General features: G+C 42.6%; 1 protein-coding gene across 2 annotated transcripts in view; it reads right to left on the bottom strand.

The window, feature by feature from the left end:
• Positions 1–853: 853 nt before the first annotated feature.
• Positions 854–25,870, bottom strand: part of fbxw4 (F-box and WD repeat domain containing 4) — a 40,142-nt gene continuing 15,125 nt past the window's right edge. For both annotated transcript variants that reach the window (XM_040033909.1, XM_040033908.1), the window contains exons 6-9: positions 16,947–17,012; positions 8,847–8,987; positions 1,550–1,691; positions 854–1,084 (exon numbers count right to left, since the gene is read on the bottom strand). In XM_040033909.1, coding sequence (XP_039889843.1) covers positions 950–1,084; positions 1,550–1,691; positions 8,847–8,987; positions 16,947–17,012 — 484 coding nt within the window. In that variant the 3' untranslated portion in view covers positions 854–949. The remainder of the gene's footprint in view (positions 1,085–1,549; positions 1,692–8,846; positions 8,988–16,946; positions 17,013–25,870) is intronic.

The raw sequence follows: 25,870 nt of genomic DNA, 5'->3' as shown, positions 1-25,870 counted from the left end.
TGACTGGCTGCATCACCACCTGGTACAGCAGCTGTAATGCTATGGACTGCAAAGCTCTGCAGAGGGCGGTGAGATCAGCGCATCACCAGGACTGAATTGGCAGCCATGCAGCATCTCTACAGACAGCGCTGCATGAGGAAGACGCAGCAGATCCTCTCTGATCCCAGCCACAGACTTTTCTCACTCCTGCCGTCCGGCAGGCGGTTCAGGAGCATCCAGACCTGCACTACCAGACACAGGGACAGTTTTTACCCACAAGCCATCAGACCTTTGAACTGCTGACATCCCATACACACCTCTACACACTCACTACAGTTACAGGACTGCACACTGTCACTTCAACAAATGCCACTTAAATGCTCGTTGCACAAACTTGTAAATACCAACTCGTCTTCAATTCTCTAATATTTAATACTTTATTTCTCTCCTTTTCATTATTATTATTATTATTATTATTCTGCCGCTAAATTCTGTTATTTTCCTCTTAATATAACTGCACACTCTCTACATGCTCATGTAAAGCTGAGGAGCACGGGCCAAAGAATTTCATTATGGATGAATGTGGATGCACGGTTTATCTGTACATGACAATAAAACTTGAAACTAGGTGACCTGCTCTACCTCCTGATTACATCCTTTGTTACGTGGTGACACCAACAGGCTGAATACATGATTAGGAACACTGGCTCTGTGATTGGCTGCAAACCAGAAACTTGGAGGAAGTGAACACTGAAGTCGCTTGTTCTTCATGGTGAGTAATCCTAACCACCCTCTACACCACTCACTCGCAGCACAGCACTTTGACTAACTGACCGATTTGACACCAGTGTCAAAAGAATAGAGTCATGTGCTCTTTCATTTGATCTTATTTTATTACACATTTGTAATAGTCAGAAAATAGATATTATATTTATGGAAATGATGAAACTAAAAGCAGCGTCTGTGTGTATCATCTAATCTGGGTGCCATTCTGTCTGAAGTCCAGCGAATGCACAGCAGTGGCCAAGGCTGCATACAGGTGGGAGCTGTTGAACCTCAGGCAGTACACCGGGCTGCTCACAGGGTCCGAGCTCAACTGGAAAAACTGCAGAAAAGACAAAACTCCAGATGTAAGGAACAGCATCGAGTGCCACGACATTTATAATCCATCACATCAGATCCTGGACATGTTGCTGTGTGGAGGTTTTTCTGTGGCCTGAGGATTGAGATGCATTTGTTAGATAATTCCTCAATCATCTGACAAAGAGGTCCTCCACATGACTGTGTAGAATTAATGGATCCTCACCACCTCCTCCACCACATATCGGACATGGAGCTGAAAACTTTCTGTGCCACTGGCATCACATAGCGCTACACCTACATGAATTTGAACCTTTTTATTGTATAATATTTAGATTTATTGAACAAAAAAGTCACTTTTCTTTAAACTTTGTTGGTTGCTGTAACATAATTGCCCAACTTTTGGGATAAATGAATAGTTGTGTGTTCTTTTAGGCGTGTCAGACACTGTGTTTGGTATATTTCAGTTCAGTCCTGTTTCTGTCCTTACCTGCAGACATTCAGTCTGCCGTTTGTCCCAAAGACGTACAACACCGTAATATGAGGAACCGCTGGCTATCATGTGGTTTCCATCTGTCTGGATGCAGTACAGCGCGCTATCATGAGGCTCCTCCCACTCCATTGCACACTTCCTGTAAGAAAGGATGACTTAATGCATGCTGATATGAAAGAAAGATTATTATTATTAAATTTGTAAATATAATAATTTGTATGACTTGTAAATATATGTTTGTAAGCTGGATTTATAAAAGCATAATTGTAGTTTACTCTTCATGTCAGATTCTCTGCTTGTCCCAAAATATGGCAAAAACATGTCAAACCTTTCGACAAGCTTACTGAGGTGTTAGTGCCCACAGCGTTTAGATCATATGTACCATTTTTCAAAAATGATATACTGTTGGATTTCTTGTACTAAGCCAACTTCAAAGCACCCTATGATGAGCCAGCCAATAAAATTCAGTGATTATGCAGCAGACTGACACTTAGGACCATATCTTAACAACCTCATGTCAAAACTGTTGTTTGGGCTTTGTCCCAACTTGTTCGTTATCCAAAAACAATCATTTAACTACAATAACGTCGCCGTAAGCAAACGTGAGACGGTCGGAGTCATAGTCTTCCCGTCTTCATCTTTGCCAACATCTGACAACTTAGGATGAAGTTAAACAACACAGTCGAACATGGTGGGCACATCACAGTCCTTGTGGAACTAATTGTTTCTTTCCATTTCCATTAAATTCATGTGTTCAAGTGTATTTCTCAAGTTACACAGACATAGACCTGTTAGCACACCTCATATATTTAATGCCAGGATATAATAAACATGAATTTGTGGTTATGGTTAATTTGTCAACATTAAATTCGTAATTTAATATCCTGAAATTAAGAATGCAAGTCGGGATAATGTCCTCACAAGTGATGTAAACACAATTGGACACACAAGTGTGTCAAAGGTGTGTTCTTGGGTTGTTAAGCAGCAGAGTGATTCTTACATGCTGTGGGGATACGATTTTTCTGTCAATAGACATCAATCCTCCATTAGTGCAGCCTCATCAATAAGTGATGGAGCGACACCGGGACAGACATTGGTGTAAGGAAGTGTGCATGCACACACACAGAGCTAACCTCTACGGGGAGCTGACCTGCTAGACTCTGAAAGTGAGACACATAAACAATGGAAACCACAATCAGAAAGACTTTATTAACCCCAAAGGAAATGATTTGGTTACAATGGCTCCATCACCAGCTGCTAATATTATCTACAGGTACTACAGCCTGTTTCAGCTGAAGCATTGTTTTTAATAAACTGCATGCTCAAAACGACGTTTGGTCCCGTTTCTTCTTTTTTATATGTTGAAGCTCGACTTGGAAACTTGTGAAGATTCAACCATGCAAAATAATTTCATGCGGTCTTAAACTTTTGATCAGGACTGTATTAAGTTTTGTCACAGTCTGCCAGTCCTCACCGGTCGACCTGGCCGTTGTTTCCGTGTGTTGTGTTTTTGTCTCGGCTCCTCTCCCAGTCTCCTATTTTCCTGTTTGTGTGTTTCAATTCAATTCAATTTTATTTATATAGCGCCAAATCACAACACCAGTCGCCTCAAGGCGTGTTTCTGTGTGATGATGTGTGTGTGTTTCCAAAAGTCCGGTTTCAAGTGTCATCTGACCTGGAAGTGTTCCTGTGCTGAAGTCGGCCACACCTGCTGCTCGCCGTCCTTCGCCAGCTGCAGCTGATTGTCATCGTCAGCAGCCTCCCTACTTAATTGTGTGGCTGAGCTTCAGTCGACGCTGGATCGTTGAGTTTACTCGTCAGTACAGCGAGGGATAGCTTATGAATGGATGAAGACTTAGCGTGTGTTTGGAATGCCTAGTTGACAAATGTGTGTTTCTTCACCAGGAGTTGGGATCGGAGTTTGTCATGGAAGCGGGGCGAATGCTGAAGTGGGCACAAGTGGTACTGAGAACGCACCCTGAAATCACATGTAATGACTTTTTGGCTAAATTGTTGCTGTTTTTGACGAGGTGCATAAATTTGGGCACCACAAAAAAAGAAATGAAATCAATATTTAGTAGATCCGCCTTCTGCAGAAATGACAGCCTCTAAACGCTTCCTGTCGGTTCCAATGAGAGTCTGGATTGTGGTTGAAGGTATTTTGGATCCTTCCTCTACAAAACATCTCTAGTTCCTTCAGGTTTGATGGCTTCTGTGCATCAACAGCTCTCTTTAACTCACACCACAGATGTTCAATAATATTCAGGTCTGGGCTGAGATGAACGTTCCAGGACGTTGTACTTGTTCCTCTGCATGAATGCTTTAGTGGATTTTGAGCAGTGTTTCGGTCGTTGTCTTGTTGAAAGATCCAGCCCCGGCGCAGCTTCAGCTTTGTCACTGATTCCTGGACATTGGTCTCCAGAATCTGCTGATACTGAGTGGAATCCATGTGTCCCTCAACTCTGACAAGATTCCCAGTCCCTGCACTGGCCACACAGCCCCACAGTGTGATGGAACCACCACCATATTTTACTGGAGGCAGCAGGTGTTTTTCTTGGACTGCTGTGTTCTTTTTCCTCCGTGCATAACGGCGCTTGTTATGCCCAAATAACTCAGTTTTAGTTTCATCAGTCCACAGCAGCTTTTCCAGAATGAAGCTGGTTTGTCCAAATGTGCTTTAGCGGCTCTGTTTGTGCTGTGGGCGGAGCAAAGGCTTCTGCATCACTCTCACATACAGCATCTCCTTGTGTAAAGTGCGCCGAATGTTAGAACGATGCACAGCGACTCCATCTGCTGCAACATGATGTTGTAGGTCTTTGGTGCTGGTTTGTGGGTCGACTCTGACTGTTCTCACCGTCGCTTCTGTCTATCCGAGATTTTTTTCGGTCTGCCACTTCGAGCCTTAACTTGAGCTAAGCCTGTGGTCTTTCATTGTCTTACCCAGGTAAGAATCACACGTCAGTTTCTTCAGCATCTGTTTTGTTGGCCTTCTTTAGTGAGAGACACACATGAATATGTGACGGCCTGCTTGGTTTGCGCACAAAACAAGGTGCCAAATACTCGTCCCGCTGGCCCGATTCGACCTCTGCCTACTCCAAAGAGGCCGTGGTCTCACATTGCCTTGGACTTTGTCACTGGCCTCCCGCCTTCATCAGGTAACACAACCATCCTTACCATAATTGACCGTTTTTCCAGGTTGGTGCACTCTGGGCTCCTCTCCATGAGCCCAATTAAATATTTGTAACCTACAATTTGTAGGTTGGAAGAAAATTGTCTTTTTTAATCACGACACATCCTTATCACACTGAACTACGTTGAAAAGGTTGATGGAACCCACTGGAATAAATGAAGGCTGAAAAATATATTTCAGCTTTGAGATACAGGTAGTGCTGCAAAGGTTCAGCACCCATTCTTAAAAATGTTAATAGGACAACATTTAAAAGTAGACTGCACACAAATGGGGAAATTCCTCTTTAAAAAATAAGATTTCTCAATGAAGTGTGGAGTTCTAGCGAGGCACAAACATCAACCTATGGAACCAGTTCTACGCTGCACTTGACAGACACGACCACGACTTGTGACCCCATACAGACTGAAGGCAGCACACACTGGGAAGATATCGGAGGCACTGTGAAGTATCCTGAAAGTTTATGATCTTCAGGTGAATAATTATAAAGATAAATTTGAGGTGATTGGAACTTTTGTCAAATGAGTAAAAAACAGGCTCTTTTTTTTATTTTACATGTCTTGCTTGTCAAATTTCCTCACGGCAACTTTACTTATTGATACTGTGTCTATTCTAGGTTGCCCTTAAGTGGTTATGGGGACCATCAAGCATAGGCATGAACCCCCTCAATGAGATTATTGTCAAGACTGGCTACGGATACCGACTACAGGGATTCCCAGGTACTTGTAGATGTCTTCGATATCTGCAATGTTGCCTTCTGGTAGCTCGGTCCCCTCGGTTCTGACTACCTTCCCTTTCTTCGTTACAATCCGACTACAATTCTCCAATCCAATGGCATTCCTTGCTGTAGATCCTGGTGGTGTGGACCAGTGAATCGATGTCTCGTTCACTCCTGGCAAACAGGTTGATGTCATCCACGTAGAGGAGGTGACTGAGGATTGTCCGTAATGCTGCATTCACATCTTCTAGGAGACCTTCAGAGGGGACTTCCTGTATTTTAACAGCATTCCTACCCAATACCTCCTCTTCACCTACATGACTATTAACGTCTGCTCCATTCCCCAATCCCTCCCCTCTACCACTTGAACCAGCTCACTGCAGTTTATCTTTCTTTTCTGACATCCAACACTGAAAACATTCAACATCACGACTTTGACTTTCAGATTCAAATTAATGATCCTGTCTAACACTCTCTTCATCTACACAACACATGCTCTTCCTGGTCTCCTCAACCTGGTCTTGTGCACACACAATGTTACTTCTCTCCTCATATCAACCAGCTCCCTCCCTTACTAGTCATGGTCCATAAACCAATATGATGTAGGGGTGGCTGGAGCACAGGAGAAGAGGTAAAGCAGGTCATCTACTAATCGGAAGGTTGGTGGTTCAATCCTTGGCTGCTCCAGTCTGCATGCCAAATATTCTTGGGCAAGATAACTCCAAGTTATTCCCAAAGGCATCCATCGGAGTGTGAATGTATATGAATGTTAGATACAAACACCAATGCATAGGATGCTTCTATGACTGAGGCATGTTGTGCATGTGCTTTGAGTGCTCAGATAGAACAGAAAAGCCCTACATAAGAACCGTGGTACATGATATTAATATGGCCAAGTCTGTAGTCTGTAGGCCACTCCAAACCTCCCTGTTCACCCCGGCTTTGGACTGACATTAGGAGTGATAATAATGATTATAGTTATTGTAAATTTTCTTAAAACGACCAGACCTTCATTTGTTGGCACACATGGTCAGCATGATTTATGCAGACGTGTGAGTGTATGCACTGTTAGTAACTGAGGGTACTGATTCCACACTGGATCGTATAAGCACCATGGCATCATGTAAAATGTGTATTAGTTTTGTTCTTTTGTTTTATTTCTTGATTGATCACAGTGCATTTTCTACTGAACCTCTGACAAAGTGCAGCTTCAGCATGGTCACAGAAGTCTTTTAAGTCTTGTTAGGTTTGTGCGTATGAATTATTGATATCTAAAGAGGGACCCCCTCCTGTGCCAGCCATTCTCCAAACCCAACTCCTTTCATAGTCCCTAGAGAGATCAGCCAATCAGATCAGATTTGTCTTACTTGACTGATCCCTGAGAAACAGAGACTGAAACTCCTTGTAACCCTTTTGATCCAAAATAATGTCGTTATATAGAGAATTGCTGGTTAGCTGCCTGCACCGGTCATAAAATAATGGTGTTCCGTCAGGACAAGCAAGGCAAGCAGTGTTTGCCTTTTAAAATCTAAAAATAGATATAAAATGTTCCAAATTAAGTTATCTCTCACTTTTCATCTAAGACAGCGCTGTCATAAAGCCCCTCGCATGTCAATATGTGCATCCAGCTTTTACACTACTGCCATCTTGTGGCCGCAGTCGTCTATTGTCGCTGAAACCTGCGCTTATTTCATCTCATAGCAAAGTCTGGTCTGTCTCTGAGGGCATGTTCATCTCCCATTGACAATGACTGCAGCTGAGGAAGCTGAGAGGCCAGCAGCTTGTATCTCGTGATTTATGAGGACACACTCTGGACGAAGCGCTGTTCTGTGACTTTACACTGATCGGTGTGAGGCGTGTTTGCCTTTCTGTAAGAGCATCCCCTGCTTCAAAGAAATTGTGCCAACTTCATGCAGGCATTCCAACTTTGATGGCAGTTTGTAATGCACATACTGCAAGAACCTGTTTTCTTCTGCTTATCCACTTCAAGGTTGTGGGAGGAGGTGGGGGGGGGGGGGCTGCTGTCATAGTACTAGAGGCAGAGTACATTCTGGAGAGGTCGCCAGTGTATCTCAGGGCTAACACGTAGAGACTGACAACCATCACACTCACATCTACAGCATCATTCATGTCTTTGGAGTGTGGAAGGAGCATGCAGACTCAGAGCCCAGGCAGACTCAGAGTCCTGGCAGACTCAGAGCCCATGCAGACTCAGAGCCCTGGCAGACTCAGGGTCCTGGCAGACTCAGAGCAAAACAAAAACAAAACAAAACACCAAGAAGAACAATTTGCAGCTGAATTAGGTTTCGTTTTGGTAACATGACTGGGTATAAGAAAGACCGTCTATATGAGCCAGCTTTTCTCAAAAGTAAAGATAGGCAGAGGTTTGTCAAATTTGTTTGTCAATTGCAAAAACTTTGAATATTTCATCATCTACAATATGCATGAATCAGGCTTACATTATGACCACCTGCCTGATATTGTGTTGAGCCCCCTTTTCCAGTCAAAACAGCATTGACCCATCAAGGATTGGACTCCACTAGACGTCAGTAGCAGTGCTGTAGTATCTTGCAAGATGTTTGCAATAATTCCTGTAAGTTGTGAGATGGGGCCTCCATGAATCAAAATAGTTTCCCCAGCATATCCCACAGATCGTTGAGGGGATTGAGATCTTGGGAATTTGAAGGCCAAGTCAACACCCAAACCTTATTGTACTCTTCAAACTGATCCTGAACCAGTTTTACGTTACGGCAAGAATCTCAATGAAACGGTGTGCATCATCTGCGCGACTGCTTGCTTGTACGAGTCAAGCAGGATCTAAGGTTTCCCAACAGAAGCCCAAGGCATCACTCTGCCTTAGCACAGTTGCTCTCTTCTCAAAGGGCATCCTGATTCCAGGTGATCCCCAGGAAAGTCTCACACACATGTACCTGGCCATGCAGCTTGAACTTTTTCTGCAATGTGAGCTACAGGAGCTTGTCCGTTAGATCAGACGACAAGGGCCAATCTTTGGTCCCCATATGCATCAATATGCCTTGGTGGTCAATGACCCTGTTGCTGGTTCACTACTGTTTGTTCCTTGGACCAGTTCTGACAGATGCACACCACGGCAGGACAGAATTACTACACAAGAACGGCAGTTTTGGCTTTGACCCAGTCGAACTGGCATTTTTAACATTGTTGAAGCGCCATCAAAGACGAAGCTTTGCTAGCGGGACTCCGTGTTTGACTTGTGTCTCTAACTGGAATCAAACCAGTTCAACCAATTTATGATTCACTGAATTCAGTGTTTATTTACATTCATACAGCAACACAACTTTTAAGGAAACAAACTCCAGAGAAACACTGACTTTAAAACCAAACTTGGCAAGAGGAAAATGGTGGCATACCTTGGGCAGAGTCGAAGGTCCCACAGTCGAATAAAGGTATCATAGCCACAGGTGAAGAGCTGGAACGGAGACTCAAACCTGATATCCAGCACACCAGCACCACGACGAAAGTCTGAGCCCAGAGCGCACAAGCATATCGATCTAGTGAAGACAGAAGGAGTGGTAAATGTATTTATTGAGTTTTTTTATTCCACATATGAAATTAAACAGAGTTTAAAAACTGAAAAAAAGAAACTGGAAGTTATTTTTTTGTGGTTTTGTGTTTTGTTCCCCAGTATGACATTGCCGAGTCATTCCTATGCTAATATGCACTGTAGTGGTGCTCTAAGGGGCTATTGGAGAGCTTTATAATAATATGAATACAGTATAGGGCGATATACAACTGTTATTTAATACATGTTAGTCACAGTTTCAGCATTTACTAATAAAAGCTACGTCTCACTCCACATCTGTCATTGCTTTAATAAAGGCAAACCAGAGCGTCAAGCCAGAGTATTCTGCCAGCCCCAAGCATGGATGAGTGCAGAGGACTGCATCGGGAAAGGCAACCAACATAAAATCTTTGCCAGATTAAACATGAAGATCATCAACAAAACGTCCGTACTGGAATGGGCGTGGCCCAGGTTAACAACGACTGCCACAAGTGCTGTTGGCCAGGATGGTGCCGGTGGAAACGGTGCTACTGTTGGCTGAAGACGGAGGCGTTGAAAGAAGAGGAGGAGAACGCATGTTTTGAGGCCGTGAGAGAGAAAGAAGATTATGAGTGTATATGTGAGGGTAAAAATTTGAAACACAGGGACATAAGAGGGAATTCAAACTATCTACCATAGTGAAGATAGGAAGAGGAATAGAATATATGAAAAGTGTTGTGCAGATGAAGAGGATGTTGAGTTTGAAGCTGGGAATCAAAGGACTAATACTAATGTTAGAAGAGAAAGAGTTATTCTGGAGTAAGTTGGATGAAGTGGTAGAGAGCGTGCCCAGATAAGAGAGAGGTGACGAGAACGGTTGATCCTTAATCCGAACCGATCCCACTCCACGGTTCGGCACGCACGAAGATTCGAAAAAGAAGGAAAAAAAAGTATGTGTATGGTGCGCGTGGTGGGTCTGTCAAGTGATAATCATGGCCAGCATTAGCGGTCCAAGTGCAGGAGCAGAGGAGTTTGCGGTATTTAAGCAGCCCTTTGCTGTCCAGCCCGACCGGGCTAAAGCTATTACAGAAGCTGTTGGGGTGTTTAGCTGTAGACGGGAGGCCGTATTCTGTTGTGCAAAACAAGGGGTTTAAACTACGATGAACGTGCTTGAGCCACGCTACGATATCTCGTTGCGCGTCCACTTTAGTGGCAAGATCGTTCCAAGCATGTATGAGCAGGAAAAGATTTAAGTTGTGGCTGAACTGTCCCAGGCATCTTCTGTTGCCCCAGCTACAAATGGGTGGAGCTCCAGGGCAACGGAAAGCTACGTGACCGTGACAGCTCATTATGTCACAGCGGAGTGCGATATAATGAGCCTTGAGGCGACTGTTGTTGTGATTTGGTGCTGTGTAAATAAAACTGAATTGAATTGAGTGGTAGATTCAAAGACTGTACTGCCCTATATTGAACCATAATTTTTTTTAATAATTGAGTCTTGAGTTGAATGTTTTTAACAGGCAAAAAATACTTCAATAAGTGAAGTAGTAAATGTTACATTTTTTTTGTCTTTTTTCCTTTTTTGCTGATCCAAAAATTGATCCGATCCAAACCGTGAGAGTTTTGATCCGTTGCACCACGAGTCTTTTGCATGTAGAGTAAATGTGCTAACATCACAGCATGGAGCCACATGACTGGGATTTTACTGTCAAGGTATCAAACAGAGTTTCACAGCAACCTCGTGTTCTCTGAGGTAACTTTAATGTTCTCTGTTTTGTGGTTAACAGAATCTGCGTTTGAAGACAGAAAGTTAAAAGCTCTGATAAAATATCAGAAGGTGAGTGTAACGCATTCTGCCACAAACCTTTGTAAGGACAGACTACACGAGCAGGTGCTTGAGTTTCCATACCTGTGGGACTAAAAACACCTGGATTCAGAGATTAAGAGGTGTGGACTGATACCTTGTCCCTCCAGTGTCTCTCTGAGCGTGGGGGCAGCGAGACAGCTAAATTATCAGAATGAGCGACTGAAAAATAAAGTTTGTGTTTCCGAGCAGATGTAGTGTGTCCCTGCAGTCTACCTCGGTGCACCACGCTCTTATGATCACAGCTCCATTCCACTTGCTCCTCAGCTCTTGATTACTGAAGAATAACTTGCACTCAGCAGGACGGATTATTAGAGAATAACTGTCTCATTGTTGCCATTTAATACCCTCCATGACCGTGACTGTGTGCGACTCTCGCATGTTTGATACCTGCCTCGTAGCAACCATTTAAAGGAGACTGCCGGCCATAGCAACCGAGCAGCCCTACGCCTCAGCTAATGTCCCCCTCCCTAAACCTGGAGCTCTATCCATAGCCTTGGGATGGTAATCCCCTAGCCTTACCTCAGGGAACCTTTTTATTGGGCCAGGGCTTTCCCTACAGGGTGCCTTATTGGGTGAGAGCTTTCTCATTGCTCGGGTCTCATGACTAAGAGTTTGTGTCTCTGTGAGGTGGTTGTGAGGTAGTGACCCCTCATTTTCCCCTTACCACCAAAACCAAGGAGCTTAGCATATGCCACAAAAGGAAACTCATTTAAGCCAAAGGGATACAAGCCTGTCTATTCATAACTAAATAATGATGTCTCCATCACAGCACTACCACTAACTAAAAAGAGATCAACAATTCATAACCCCAGCTATTGAAATCCTGTTGACACGATGTTATTCCTAAAAACGAGCTAATAAAACACAAAGCATCCAAATGTGAGAGGAAAAGAAAAACAACTTTCATCAAAGAGCTGATATTTGTGCAGCGATCTTAAAGGCAGTAACAGCACCATGAAATGAACTGAAGCACAGCAAGAAACAGCAGGGAATCTCAAACTGGTAGGCCACTGGCTTTTACTGGTGTGTGTTCACAGAACAGAGGCAGAACCATGCAATCTGTCAAAATCTGCTCTCATGTGACCAGCAGAATCTTCTGTTATTACTTACCAAGATCTCAATAACCTAAACTGTTATACAGGCGCCACCAAAGAAACCGAGACATATCCACACACATCCCTGAAAAAGAAAAGACAGATGTGCGCTAAACTTATCGCACCAACCACGGCTTCTGCTCAACCGTCTCCGATTTGTGTAACATTTATAATGATTGCTGTGAAATGTAACTTCATATATCAAATACTTTTCAAGATCATTAAAAAAAGAGGTCGGTCAACCCACTTATAGGCTGGAGGATTTAACATGAACAGAATATTAAAGACAAAAGCTTGAACTTTGTCACCATTAAATGATTCAGAATCGGTCATTTGCCACAGATACGTCCACAATAGTGTCGGTAAGTTAAAACATGAAACAAAGCCCTGCAAAGTCCCAAACAAGCAAACTGCAAAAGACTAATAGTGATGATTTCTGAAATTCACAATGCTGTAAAATAAAGCACGTAGAAAACTTTCTAACATGAAATTAGCCACAAAAATCAGGAAAGAGTCATTTTCATTCAGCGTTCATGTTGAACTGAAAGTCTGTCCTGAGTGGAAGACAATTCTGGAGTTTCCAGATCATACGCTAATGATAACCGAGGAAATCATTTTGTTAAATAAGTGAATATTTTTTATTTTCTAGACCTACTATTTTGAGACGTATTGACCCGGAAGACTTAAAATATACTGAGAGGCAAAACGTACATATAGTTAACAGAACTTTCTACTGATATTTCTGTTTTTGTGATGTTTTTGTGATGCTTTTGTTTGCTCGATCCAGCATTAAAGTTGAATGAAAATCACATTTTGTTCATTTTGTTACTAACAAATTCTAGTTGTAAAGTATTCGGGCTAGTTTTGAATTATTGTGAAATCCGGTCTTTAAGTCTGACGTCACTAGCCGTGTCTGGGCCTAAACTCCGCTGCAGGTCCATATATCAAACAATCACTATGGCATTACTGAGAGTTGAAAAACTGTCTAAAGTCTTTCACCTTTAATAAAATGATCAGCGTTCTGCTCTACCAGGTGTAACAACTGAGTTTAACATCCAGGCATCCATGAAAACGGAATTTATGACATTTAACAGTTAGAAGTTAGCAGGGAGTTAGCTCGCTAGCTTCTATCTAAATACAATATAGCATGTCCTGACTGCGGGGTTTTGGAAACAAATTCAAACGTACAGCTCTGTTATCACTTCCAGCATAAATGAAGACAGAAAACTAAACAGCAGTGACGTTTGTAGGGTTACTGAAGTTGGGCTAGCTGGTATATAATGATGTGCTACGTGACCGCTAGCGACACAGCTATGTTAGCATAATATAAACAAGCTAACATTTTTTCCACTGGATAAAAGTTAGCGTGAGTGTTCTCGGTGGTCAGGAACAAATGTAATCGCATAGCAGGATGCTGTAAAAGGACCAAACTTCAGCCAGGAGAACAACTGAGATAATCCATCCACAATACGAGGTTAGTTATTCATATACTGCTGCATGGGCTGGGCTGTAGCTACATCCTAAGGTTTTAAAAACTGAGCTTAAATAAATGATTAGCGGTAATAAAAAGCCGAGGGAGGTCAACAGTGATCACTGACTGTTTTAGGAGCTTTTTGAGATTAAATAGAAGAAAATACAAAACATTAAACATGTTAACAACACAAAAGCCATATTAAACGCAGACTACTTTAGGCCCGGAAGTAGGATTCGTCACGTCATCACTTAACAACCGGATATATTTATATACAGTTCAGAAACTGGCACTACTTGTCTTTTTTATATTGGTGTGCTCCCTAATATGCGAGTTTATGAGACAGCTTGAATACATTTGTTATTTCTTCATGTTTTACGCAGCGTGCACTCACTCTGCGCGTCCAGATTACAGACTCTGGTTTATTTTGATGGTTTGACAGACCAGTGAAAATATCAGGTTTTTTGACGTATCCATGTTCAAACATTGACTCGTGTTTCACTCAGTGTGAAAACACGAAAAGTGATTTTCTATATGAAAATTTCACAGCACTAAATATGTTCAAACTTTGCAGTTTTATCAGACTTGGTTGATCAGGACATGAAACTGGCTGATCCTAAAGATTCACACGTAAATGCAACTTTGTTGGAAAAATAATCCATTTCTTCAGATTAAGCGATCCGAAGCTATTTTATGAGATGGGCAGCCTGGTGCCCTGGCTGGGTGTGGGGTGGGTATGTGGGGGGGGGGGGGGGGGGGGGGGGGGGGCTACAGGCTTAGTATTTGTTATGAAGAGACTTCTGGCTGCGTGACACACAGCGTCTGTCTTGATTTAAGCCTGTCTGGCCTTATTGTAGGAGTCAGGTTGGCTTTAGTGGGCCACACACAAGCAAGCAGTGAAAGGACTTACTAATGAATTGACAATGTTGAAAAAAACACTAAGAAAGGCTGATTATCCTTCAGTATGTGGCAGCTGTAGAATAGTAGTGTGTGTATATTTGTGTGTTTTGGTGACAGGAGGGGTTGGAGGCTCCAAAACTGGATCCTGGGGATGTGCTGGGAAACAGGCCTCCTGTCAAAAGCAATCACACAGGTAGAGAAAAGGAGCCACGCTGAGGTTTTTAGCCACTAAAACAAACAGAGGGGAGCCGTGCATCCACCCAATTTACCCACACCTCTGCGCTCGCTGCTCCACAACTGCACGTCTCCTGGCAGAGTCAGCGGAGGTGGGTGTTGGGACCACATCAATGTCACATACACATGTGCGTCTGCCATTTGTATAACAGAGCTTCTGCTCCGATTCAGTCATTTCACCGCGCTCCTTTCAGATTCAGGAATGTGAGGAATCCCAGCCCGGCCGTTTGATTGTTAAAAGGAGCGCCTCCTTTGGGAAGGAGCCGAGGGTAACGTTGGGTGTTGGGAGCGATGGTCGGGGTGGTTTTTCTTTGATGTGTTTTTCCCCTTCTCTGTGTTTAACCATGAGTGAAGACAGTGTGAAATGTTGGGTTGCCCCTTGTGTGGGATGCACCTCTATATGGGTGATCATAAGACTTCTTTGTCCCTCTGAGATGAGAAAAAAGACAAAATGGACTTGAAGAGGGTGAGAAAGAAAAACGGTTAAACCCAAAGCAAAGCCAAAGGAAGCTTCCTTGTGGAAGCTTGTGGTTTGTTCTTCTCTAAACTGGCTGCAGCAGCTGATGTTCGGTTTGGTGTGATGGCTTTTGTTCTGATATGTACAGAGTTTGATGCTGGAGAGTGTTTGATGCACTGAAAGTATTCACAAAATTCCAGGTAAAGTGTATTTGCACATTATTTCCTCAGAAATGAGGAATTAAAAAATGCCTGCATACCCATGTTTAGCTGTAAAATAAATATATTTACATGAGATAAATAAATAACACAGAAACCATCTTGATGCCTGCAAAATCATCCAGGTGAGCAAATCCCAAAAAGTTTCTGTTCATCTGGACCCTAACCCCAGATGAACAGAGACTGAGATCGCTCGGCTAACCTTTATCCAAAACTTAACATCCAGTCGTTTATGGCTAAAGTGATAAAGAGTGTTAAAACAGTTTATTTATATGTGATTTTACTAACAGTTAATCATGCTTTATATTGCATTTCTATTTTTTGTGCCGTGTTGGAACCTCCAAGGATTTGACGGTTTCCTGCTGGAGTATAACTTCAAACGATTTGGCTCCTTTCTATTGGCTTACACCTACACGGATTAGTTATTATTATGTAACTATAGAAAAACTGAAAATATATAATAAAAAATATAGATAATACATGATGTGGTTTTGCCTCTTACATCTCATGTATGCGCGGATTAAACGTGTAACCTGGTATTTAAAAGTAAAAAGGTGTCAGAAAAATAAATACTCAAGTACCTGAAAAATCCTACTTAAGTACAGTAACAAAGTATTTCCCTGTAGTGTGATCCTGATGCTGGCAAGGTCACCGAGCGTGTAGAGCACTGCCACTTCTGACACTCGTGTCTTCTTTGCACGGTCGAGTTCACTGATAATATTTGTTCAGAAAATGTTGCTGTCAGTGTTTCTCAGCTGCTCTCCCTCTCAAAGGCTGCAGAAGGTTGTCAGGTGTGAGGAGTGAACGTCCATCCACGTGGACTAAGCTCTGAAGGTGTCTGCACAGCATGGCTGGATGCTCTGTTCTTCACTACTTAGACTTCCATCCTCTGTGCTTGGTCTCTACAGTTCCTAAAGTTACGGCCTAATGTCAGCTCCTTCTGTCATTTAAAGGCTGAATATTTGAAATTATTTAGAGGTTTTTTCTAAGGTCCAAACATTTTGGGAAACAGGGCTGCTGCTATAACATTTCAATATCATTCAAATATATAAATGCTGTTCAAGGGCCATCTCTCTTTAAATAATCAAATTCATTTCATGTCAGGGTAGTGTTTCCTGTTCAGCCGGGAGAAAAACCCAACAGCACAACAACAGCCTCCGGTCGTCGTGCGCCGTCAGTCTGTTCTCACTGGCTCAATGACAGGAGCTTCAGGTTCCTCACTTTGGACTGACAAAGACTTGCTCCATGGAGTTTTCAAGCTGATGCAGATTTGTTAGTAAGATGGAAAATCAACAAAAGTCGAAATAGGCAGAGATCCGGTGAATTAAGACTGTTGAGGAGTTTTGATTCCAGCTCATCACACATGCTGAATCTTTGCTTCGAGTCTCACAATAACATAAAACATGCTTATTGTTCTCGTTTCAGGACTGTGTAACCTTTTACAGGAACACATGACGATTTAGAAGATTGAACTTGTGCATGTTGTATATTGTGTTGTACAGAAACACCGTACACAGCTCATCGTGTTGCACTTCTGTCATGTGGATTACAGCCAAAGCTGCCGCTGCTCATTATCAAAAAGTTTCTAGCTGAGCTAATAATTATTGAAACATTTACATGACAAAAAACAAAGCAGGGTGTATGGAAGCATGTGTTGTGTGACTAACAATACTTTAACGATATGTTGCTCAACACAACGTTGTTACAGCGAGGAGCCTCCTGACTCACCGTTCAACATCCCAGATGCGGAGAGGGGAGAAGTTCTCGCAGCATGCAGTGCCTGTGACGAAGGAGCTGCACACAGAGAGGCAGAACATGTCCTTAAACAAGGTGAACAAACATGTACGGACACAAGAAAACAAGGTAGGAATCTACCCAAAATGATTGATTTAATTTTTACTTTTCATTTTTATCAGCTGGCTGTGTATCTTATTGTCCTATATGGAAAAGTATATTAAAAACAATTACAGTGGATGAAAATGACCCTTATGTCCACATATGTAAAAGGAAACGGTCATTCCAACGTTTCCTGTTTAACCAGCGTACTTTCCAAAATGCACAGAAGACATTTTATAAATGATGCTGAGATCTGGAAATCGTATTATTTCAAATCATTATTCTTTTTTAGATTTGCTTCCCTGTGGCTTCATCTGAACATCCAGATGAACGGACACAGTTTGAAACAGTGGATCCAGCACGAATCACAAAGGGACAAGTATGAGGAGCCGGCAGGATTTAGCTGCTGGGCTCAAGATGCTCTGAAAGTGCATAAAGAGATTGTCCCAGAACGCCTGGATCACATGTTGCAAAGTAGCAAAAGATACACAAAAACTCCCTTTTAAAAACATTTGAAGTGTTTACTTTGAGTGAAATTAAAAGTGATTTAATACAGTTTGACAGTTTGTGTTAGCTCTGCTGTCTCAGAGTCAGAAGACTGTCTATAGTCTCCTTTCTCTGTGGGAGCACATGTGAGTGCACAGCATAGAAAGTGCTTCTGAAAAAGACAGTTTTGCGCTGTTAAAGGAACAAAACTGTGAGCGCAGGTTCGAGACTGTTGTCTGTACAGAGCACCAGCGGCAGCACCTTAGAGGATTCATCGAGGCCCACTTTGCACTTGATTTCTTGACCTCATTTAACAATTGTTATAAAAATGTTCTCTCATCACATAAAAGGTTCATTTTGAATAAGAATGTTTGTCTCTGGGGCCGTACTGCATGCATACAGTACGTGTAGACAGCACATGCAGGGTTTGTCTGACCAGAATGGAGAGAAATGGGGAGTCTGATAGGAAAATGTTCATTATCACAAATAACCAGATTCTCTTCTGGTCTTACATTCAGCACGTTGTTTCCCAGCAGAATAAAAGACAAGAAAAGACCGCTCGAGCCTTTGACTCAAGAGGCAGGTTGGAATTAGCAGCCTCGGTATGCACAGTGAATGTCACGCATGTGGGGAGGTTAGGGAGAGGAAAAGGTGAGGGGAGGAGCACTGTGGGAGAAGGCTGACTAGGAGGGCTGAACTGGATGTGGAGACTCAGAGCTTAGTGCCCTCCCACAGGGTTGACAGACAGGGGGAGGACCCGCCTTTTACATGCAGAGGTAGCTACTGACAGATGTTTATGTCAAAATAATGAGGACTCAAGTCTGTACTGCAGTAGGTGAAGATGTCATTTGGAAAACATCACACTGCATCATTTCCACAGACTTGTCAGTTACACTTGTCATGCTTTCAACCTCCCATTCAGGCACAGCTTACAGGTGCATGACGAGATTAGACAGATTCTGGCTCCACGGAGTCATGCTAACGGTGGCTAAGTCTGTGCATTTGTGAATTTGCAGCCTACGTAGAAATAAAAAGTCTCCTTCCAGCATCAGAGTTCAGATTTCTGTTCAAAGCTGACAGAAGTTGAATCTGCTCTCTTTTTGTGTATTACTGATGAAACTCACTGCATGGCATTGTTTGTTATAATTCAGAGTAAATTCTCAAGATTATTAATGCCCTAATTTTAAATCTGTGGTAAGATAGGATGCTCACTGCTAACTTTGAACTTCAGTGTCATCAAATTACATAAAAGCAGAACCAACTAAAACTTCAAAGCAAGATTTTGAGCAAGTGATGAGGTAGCACGGTACATGGGGAGAACTTTATCTTAAACTAGCTTTTAATAGAAGATATTTTTAGATTGAATGTATTAGATCAGGGGTGTCCAACTCCAGGCCTCGAGGGCCGCTGTCCTGCAGGTTTTAGATCTCACCCTGGGTCAGCACACCTGAATCACACGATTAGTTCATCAGCTGTGTTGGATCAAGGACACATCTAAAACCTGCAGGACAGGCGCCCTCGAGGCCTGGAGTCGCCTACACCTGTTTTAAAGAGTTGAGGGGAAACAAGAGAAAACTGAGGCGGGAATAGAAAGACACAAAGCAGGACTGGGACCCAACCAGCACCATAACCATCATCTTGTTCTTTATTACATTTTTCTTTTTACATGGCATATTGTTCATGCCGTATTTCTATAAAGAGTCAAGTCCATAATCTTGACGAACATTTGTAGAACAAAACCTACAAATTCCAGGTTCTGTGAGATGTCGAGGATGCAGCTGTACTCCAGCCTACATGTTCCTCCTCAGGACCAGACTCTCTTATGTTGAAAGGGCCACATGCTCTGTCTGACCTTCTTCCCCTCTCCTCTGCTTGATACAGCTCAAGTTGAATCAGCATATACTTTTAGCTCCACACACAAACAAGCTGCTTGTGAACAGTAATGTGGCACTGTGGTGGAATCACATGCACTGGCTTGACTGAGCATTTATCATCCTGGAGGCTGTGCTGCCAAACCTAACAGGACTCGGCCTTACGTACAAAGGCCTTGCAGCGGTGCAAAGCGTACCAAGCAGAGCTGCGACTGAGCCATGCTGTTGGCGTGTATGTACTTTGAACTGGAGCGACGAAGAACGTGCATGTTTGCAGGAAAACACACGCTCAGTAATGCAGGCAGCTGTCAGCCCCGTCACATAGCACAGACCTTTGGCAGGTTCCCAGTAATTAGTGTTGGGTAAACTCATTTATGACCCAGATGGGTCTGGGACCAGTAGGCACAGTGGGTGACCTCTGACCTTCCTGACACAGGATACAATAGGGTTATAGTCACACTTGCTATCTGGACCCTATTACTCTCCATTACTCACATTACTCACCCCTGACTTGGCTGTATCACAGCAAGAGGAGAGGAGGGGGACACCACCTACACAAAGAATGACTCCTTCTTGTTTCTTCTGCTTCCAACTGAATCACCAACCAGATCTGATCTGGAGTCAGAACAATGGACTGATATTATAGCTGTTAAGGTCAAAGCCTCTATCATGCCTAATTTTACCTAAACACATGCAAACAAACACGCAGCCACATCTCTGACCAGAGTCCTTCTCTTCTGCTCACTCAGTGGCTCCCCATCACATCACCTCTCATTAGCAACACCCTGGCCAACCTCAACAGCTGGCTGTATCATCTGAAGGCCCATGTGTTGCACAAACTGTGTGTTCAGTGGGAACCAGTCATATCAGCACGTCAAAAAGAAACAATTTTTCATCTCTCCAAACACACATTCATACACACTGATACAAAAACACAGGCAGCACCAGACACAGACACTTAAAATGGTCTCATCAGTGACAGGATCATGATTGATCCCTGATGGAATCGTGACCGACGGTCGACCGTAAGGACCGTCGGTCCCCCACCTGCGACGTGGATGATGCAACCACGAGTGGTAACACCGCTAAGCGGCATTTAGGAAAACCAGTGGTAATGTAAAATGTAACCACCAGGGGGAGCAGTACTTGTATTTCATTGCACTGCTAACGTTCTTATATAAAACGCAAAATCGAAATGTAAACACACTCAGATTGTGCAACAATATATGTGTGTGTGTGTATTTCTGCCACGAATATGTGGCGCTCTGTTGATCTCTGATGATTAATCAGGTCAGTGAAACGCTGCTGTACAAGTCTCATTTGGCACTGTGCTTCAAACTACTGATGCTTCTCACCATTTCCACTGTCCAAATAAATTAGCAGCCATAGCGGTGATGACAGTCTTGCTCAGGTTTTCTGCTGCTAATCTTAGTATGTCACCTTTGCTGTTTAATTTATGCATGTATGTTACTAAAACTGGTGTTAATACACCTGCAAACTTTGCTACATCATGTTGAATTTATACTTAAAAATGTGCAGAAGTAATTTGTACTTGATGACATAATCTGAGGCAGCATGGTGACGCAGTGGTTAGCACTGTTGCCTCACAGCAAGAAGGTTGCTTTCTATGTGCAGCGCACGAGCTGCATTCATGTGAACTCCGACGTCACAACATCGGCCTTTTTTTATCTTGGTGTAACTGTGAGAGCATGTCCTCTGCTGCTTTCAACAGGAACAACACAAGCTGAATATCATGTAGGAAAACCTTAAATTCATGGAGTTCACATAGTAGTTTTCTACTGTCCCAATTTTGTGAAAGCACCCAGAGGTAGCTTCATTTTTTTAATCACATTTTCAAAGACCGAGCCCATAAAACGCAGCCCAAACAGCTGATAAGAGTCATATCTATCCGGTTCACACGGTTGGAACGAATTTTATTGGAAAAATGATGAGTGATGATCAGAGGTGGGCAGTAACGCGTAATCCGATTACTTTTTTCAAGTAACGAGTAAAGTAAGGGATTACTATTGCAAAAACGGTAATTAGATTACCGTTACTTTCCCGTAGGAACGCTGCGTTACTGCGTTACTAAAACCGTGATTTTTTTGCGAGAATGTCTCATGACAGTGACGTAAGCGAGTGCGACGTTAGTGACAACAGCTGTGTGCAGATCAACAGTGGATCATATATCGAGTGCAGAGAGAGTATGAGCGTGCAGCATTTAAAGCGTGGAAGTATTGACCTTACTTTGAGTTTGATTCCATAAAAAGTGACAAAAACATTAGTGTCCGCTGTGCGTGGGAAGAAAACTTCTTTTTACAGCGAAAAAAACCCCTAAACTTCCGAGCAAGCACCGAGTAGCTACGACGTAATGGGAAACTCACAGAGAAACTCACGGATTCTTCCACTGACCGCGGCACACCTGCACCAGGGTAAACCTCCGCCTACCCCACTCCTGCTTTACAGGTGAAAATAGAGCAACAGGACCGCTGAGTCTTTGACTTTATTTATTTTCTGCTGTGTTTTACTTGCATCTATTTGAAAGACTGAGTGTAAACACAAAAAATATTTTATTTTATGTGCAGAAAATAGGTTTAAGTGTTAGACTAATTTCTTCCAGTCAGAGAATGTTGCAAATAATTAAATTTTTGCTTGATGCATAAAGTTAAAAGATTAAAACTAATAAAACAAGTTAAAAAGAGACTTTTCCATTTGATTACATTTTGTATGATGGATTATGTAGAAAAAGTAGAATTGGGCTGAAAGATCTATCGCTACCTCTTCAGGTTGTAAATCGTGTTTTTAAAAAGTAACTAACTAAGTAATTAATTACTTTTGAAAATAAGTAATCATTAAAGTAACGGGATTACTTTTTTGGGGAAGTAATCAGTAATTAGTTACTGATTACTTTTTTCAAGTAACTTGACCAACACTGGTGATGATAGGGTGTGCTTAAACCATCTTCTTGAGATGTTGTCTTCGGAGCTTGTGTCTGACATCCCCTACTATGTGGACTGGCTGGCAGAACATTAGACATTGGTGTTTTTCACATACTCATCTGCTGCTCAACCCACAAATGCATTTTCCTTACAAATGTGGGCAAATGAGGGAAAAAGTCTCTATCCAGTTCATAACATGCAATCACAATCATGGAGGAGACTGCTGCCATGATAGATGTCCACAGAATTCATAGTGTTTTAAGTTTAGTGTCAAGTTTCTGCAGTCTGTGATTATTTATAATGTATTTCTGCCCACAGTGCCAAAACTACTCCAAAACAGTGTGTTGACTGTGGTTGATTAGCAAGCCTTGATTGACCTGAATTCTAGAGCGGGTGTAGTTAAGAGGAAGGCCAGTATGTAAATACCATTGAAGACAAAATGATTAGCCATCCCATTATAGTTATGATGTTTATTTTCTACATATGAACGCGTAGCGCTACTTTGAAGTTTGTTTTTCGCGCTACTTGTACGGCACTATGTTGCCTGGCGGACGGACATGTGACCAACATACCACTCTTGAACCCCGATACTGTGTGCCTGATCACATGCCCTTCCGCCAGGCAACGTAGTGCCGTACAACAGCGGAACAAACAAAACAAATCCTCTTACGATATGACAAAAATCATGGACAATCCATAGAAAAGCCGCACCTGACTAAAAGCCGCAGGGTTCAAAGCTTGTGCAAAAAGTAGCGGCTTATAGCCCGACAATTACGGTACTAGTTTTCTTTAGAATTAACAAATTATTTTTATTTTCACACAATAACAGAACTATTTCAGAAAAAACAAAAATGACCAGGGAGGATATTATTAGCCCCTGAAAAACTGAGCTTTTAATTGAGCCAGAGCACAGCCCATGCCAAAACTGAAAGAAATTTGTTTAGAGCATTTCCAAGTGTCTGGAGTGAGGTGTCTCATCTAGAAATCTAAAGTGAGCCAAACAGCACAGAACAAGCCTGGCAGAGGTAGAGAAAGCAAAAGATTTTAAAGACTATGGGAAAACAACAAGTGAGAGATGGACTGCCAGGACACGAGTGAAGGACTGAACCTGGTCTGTAGTCTCAATGAGGACAATCACTAGAACCCTGCACAAGAGTTCAACAGGAACTCCTCTTCTGTGGAAGACAGACAGAAGGATGTTAAGGACAACCTGGAGAAAGATTATGAACACTGGACCTTTGGTAGAAACTAGAGCGTGTGCGCCACAGAGATGCTGCCTACATATGGAGAGAAAGGAAGGAGTGTACAACCCAAAGAACACTGTGTGTGGCAGTATTATGCAGGGGGGGGGTGCTTCAGTGCATCTAGAGCTGGGAATCTCATCAAGGTGGAAGAAAGAAGGATATGTGAGATTTTAAAGGAAAAGCTGAAGGAAGAGTGGGTGGTAATATGAAAGAGTATGAAAATGCTTAAATAATGAAAACTAATTGCATTTGAACTTTCTGAATTACATAAGGTTTTCATGATGACCGACCTTTTTGGAGATGCATCAGCATTTGATAAAGGCTTCTCTAAGATGCTAAAAATCACGACGGGGGTTTCAATGTGTGAAACAAATAAGCGACAAATAAGATTCTTGCCTTTCATAGTAGCCGTCTTGACTTTTGTTCGAGTTACGGTAGGCAGGTCTTCTATAAAGAGGATTATAATAGAAACAAAAGTAAGTCAGCATTCACTCAGCCTCTCAGACCAATTACACATGAATGCAAGAAAGCAGCCCTCTTCACCACCCTGGGAAGCTGGGCTCCAGCATTTCAGCTCCAGCCTGTCACCAAGCTTCCAGCTCTCACCCCCACCCCCTGTCAGAAATAGGGCTGTTAATTTGTTGCGCTTGACCCCGGGCTTTGTGACCGACGTGTATCTAGTTTGTAAAAAGTGCTTTTATGTGGTTTCTAAATATGTCTGGGCTCAAAGGGTTATGATGCTTTTATATTGCCAGGGAGGGAAACAATGCTCAAAGGGTGCAAGTGCTGACCCCCAAACCCCCTATGCACACTCCCTCTCTTTCTTTCACTCCCAGGGTTCTCTCCCTCGCCCCCTACCCCTTTACACAACGACATGCATGGACAAACATTTGCCTGCCTACAAGCATGCACTTTTTTCTCTCACAAATAGACACTCTTATGCATGGGGACACACACACGCGCATGCCTGGACCCTGTTGTCCCATCACCACCCCCTGTGGCCCTTTTGGCTTCTGTTTGTGTCTCATGTCTGTGGGGTCAGCAGGACATTCCTCAGCTGGGGCTGCTCAGCCGGGTGGAATAGACCAGGACCTAACGCGATGTTCCACACTGGACGTCAGCGTGGAAGAACTCTGCTGTATACAAACTGCGTTGGCACCAAATTTGCAACAGCAAATAGGATTAGGAGAAAAGATCATTGTGATAGATTTTCTTAAACATAACAAGGAAGATTATATCACTTTGTCTTTCATTTCGGTGATCTGAGGTTATTATATTTCTCATTATTATTAAGCTTATATCTAACACAGACTCGTTGAACCACCAAAGAAATTACAGAGATCTGTACTTCTAACTACTACATGCTAAAATATCTCGACATTCTGGATAACTGACTTGCAGATTGTTGTGTAAGAAAATATGATTAAAAACAAAAATGAACTAATTATCATAGCTTTATGATCTCTACGATTCTTAGATTTTCAAAGCTGCCAAACTAAGAATAATAATAACACAAACGGGCAGCTTGGCAGTGTGGTGGTTCGCACCGTTGCCTCACACCAAGACACAAAGACTCTGTGTTTGCATGTTCTCCCCGTGGTTGCGTGACTTCTCTCCGGAGACTCCGGCTTCATCAAGGTTGGGTTAAATGTGACTCTAAATTGCCCAGGTGTCAATGTGAGAGCAAATGGCTTCCTGTCTCTTTGTATTTGCCCAATGTCAGGCTGGGCAGTTATCCATCAGGTATCCTGCCTGCCTATCATATCTGATCTCTAGGATTCTTAGATTTTCAAAGCTGCAAATGTAATAATAATAATAATGATGTTGAATAAAAAAAAAAACCCTAATGATAACAAACAACAAAACTGTGGACAGACAATCCCAAAGTGGGATTGGCCATAATACACAGCACTATATTTAGCTTCAAACCCCTCATACCAACTGTCAACCGCTGGTGGACGGCTGACGAAGGCCACAGGACCTGGGCACCTTGTAATCATTGAGTAAATCATAAACTCCTGGGTATACCAAATAATTCTAGAGACAAATGTGAGCCCACCTGTCTAACAACTAAATCATGGCCAAAACTGGGTGATGCAACAGGACAATGATCCCAAGCACAGCAGCAAATCTACAACAGAACATCTAAAAACAAACATATCAAGATGTTGCAATGTTTAAATGCTGTGGCAGAGCTGTGCATAAACAAATGCCTGCAAACGTAACTGAACTCTGCTTAAATTACTCTGTAACAAGATGAGAGATTGTACACTTAA

This window comes from Simochromis diagramma, unplaced genomic scaffold (assembly GCF_900408965.1).
Source record: "Simochromis diagramma unplaced genomic scaffold, fSimDia1.1 OVJJ01000176.1, whole genome shotgun sequence".
NCBI lineage: Eukaryota > Metazoa > Chordata > Actinopteri > Cichliformes > Cichlidae > Simochromis > Simochromis diagramma.
Note: the sequence above shows the minus strand (reverse complement) of the source record. Positions and strands in the feature narration are given on the sequence as shown.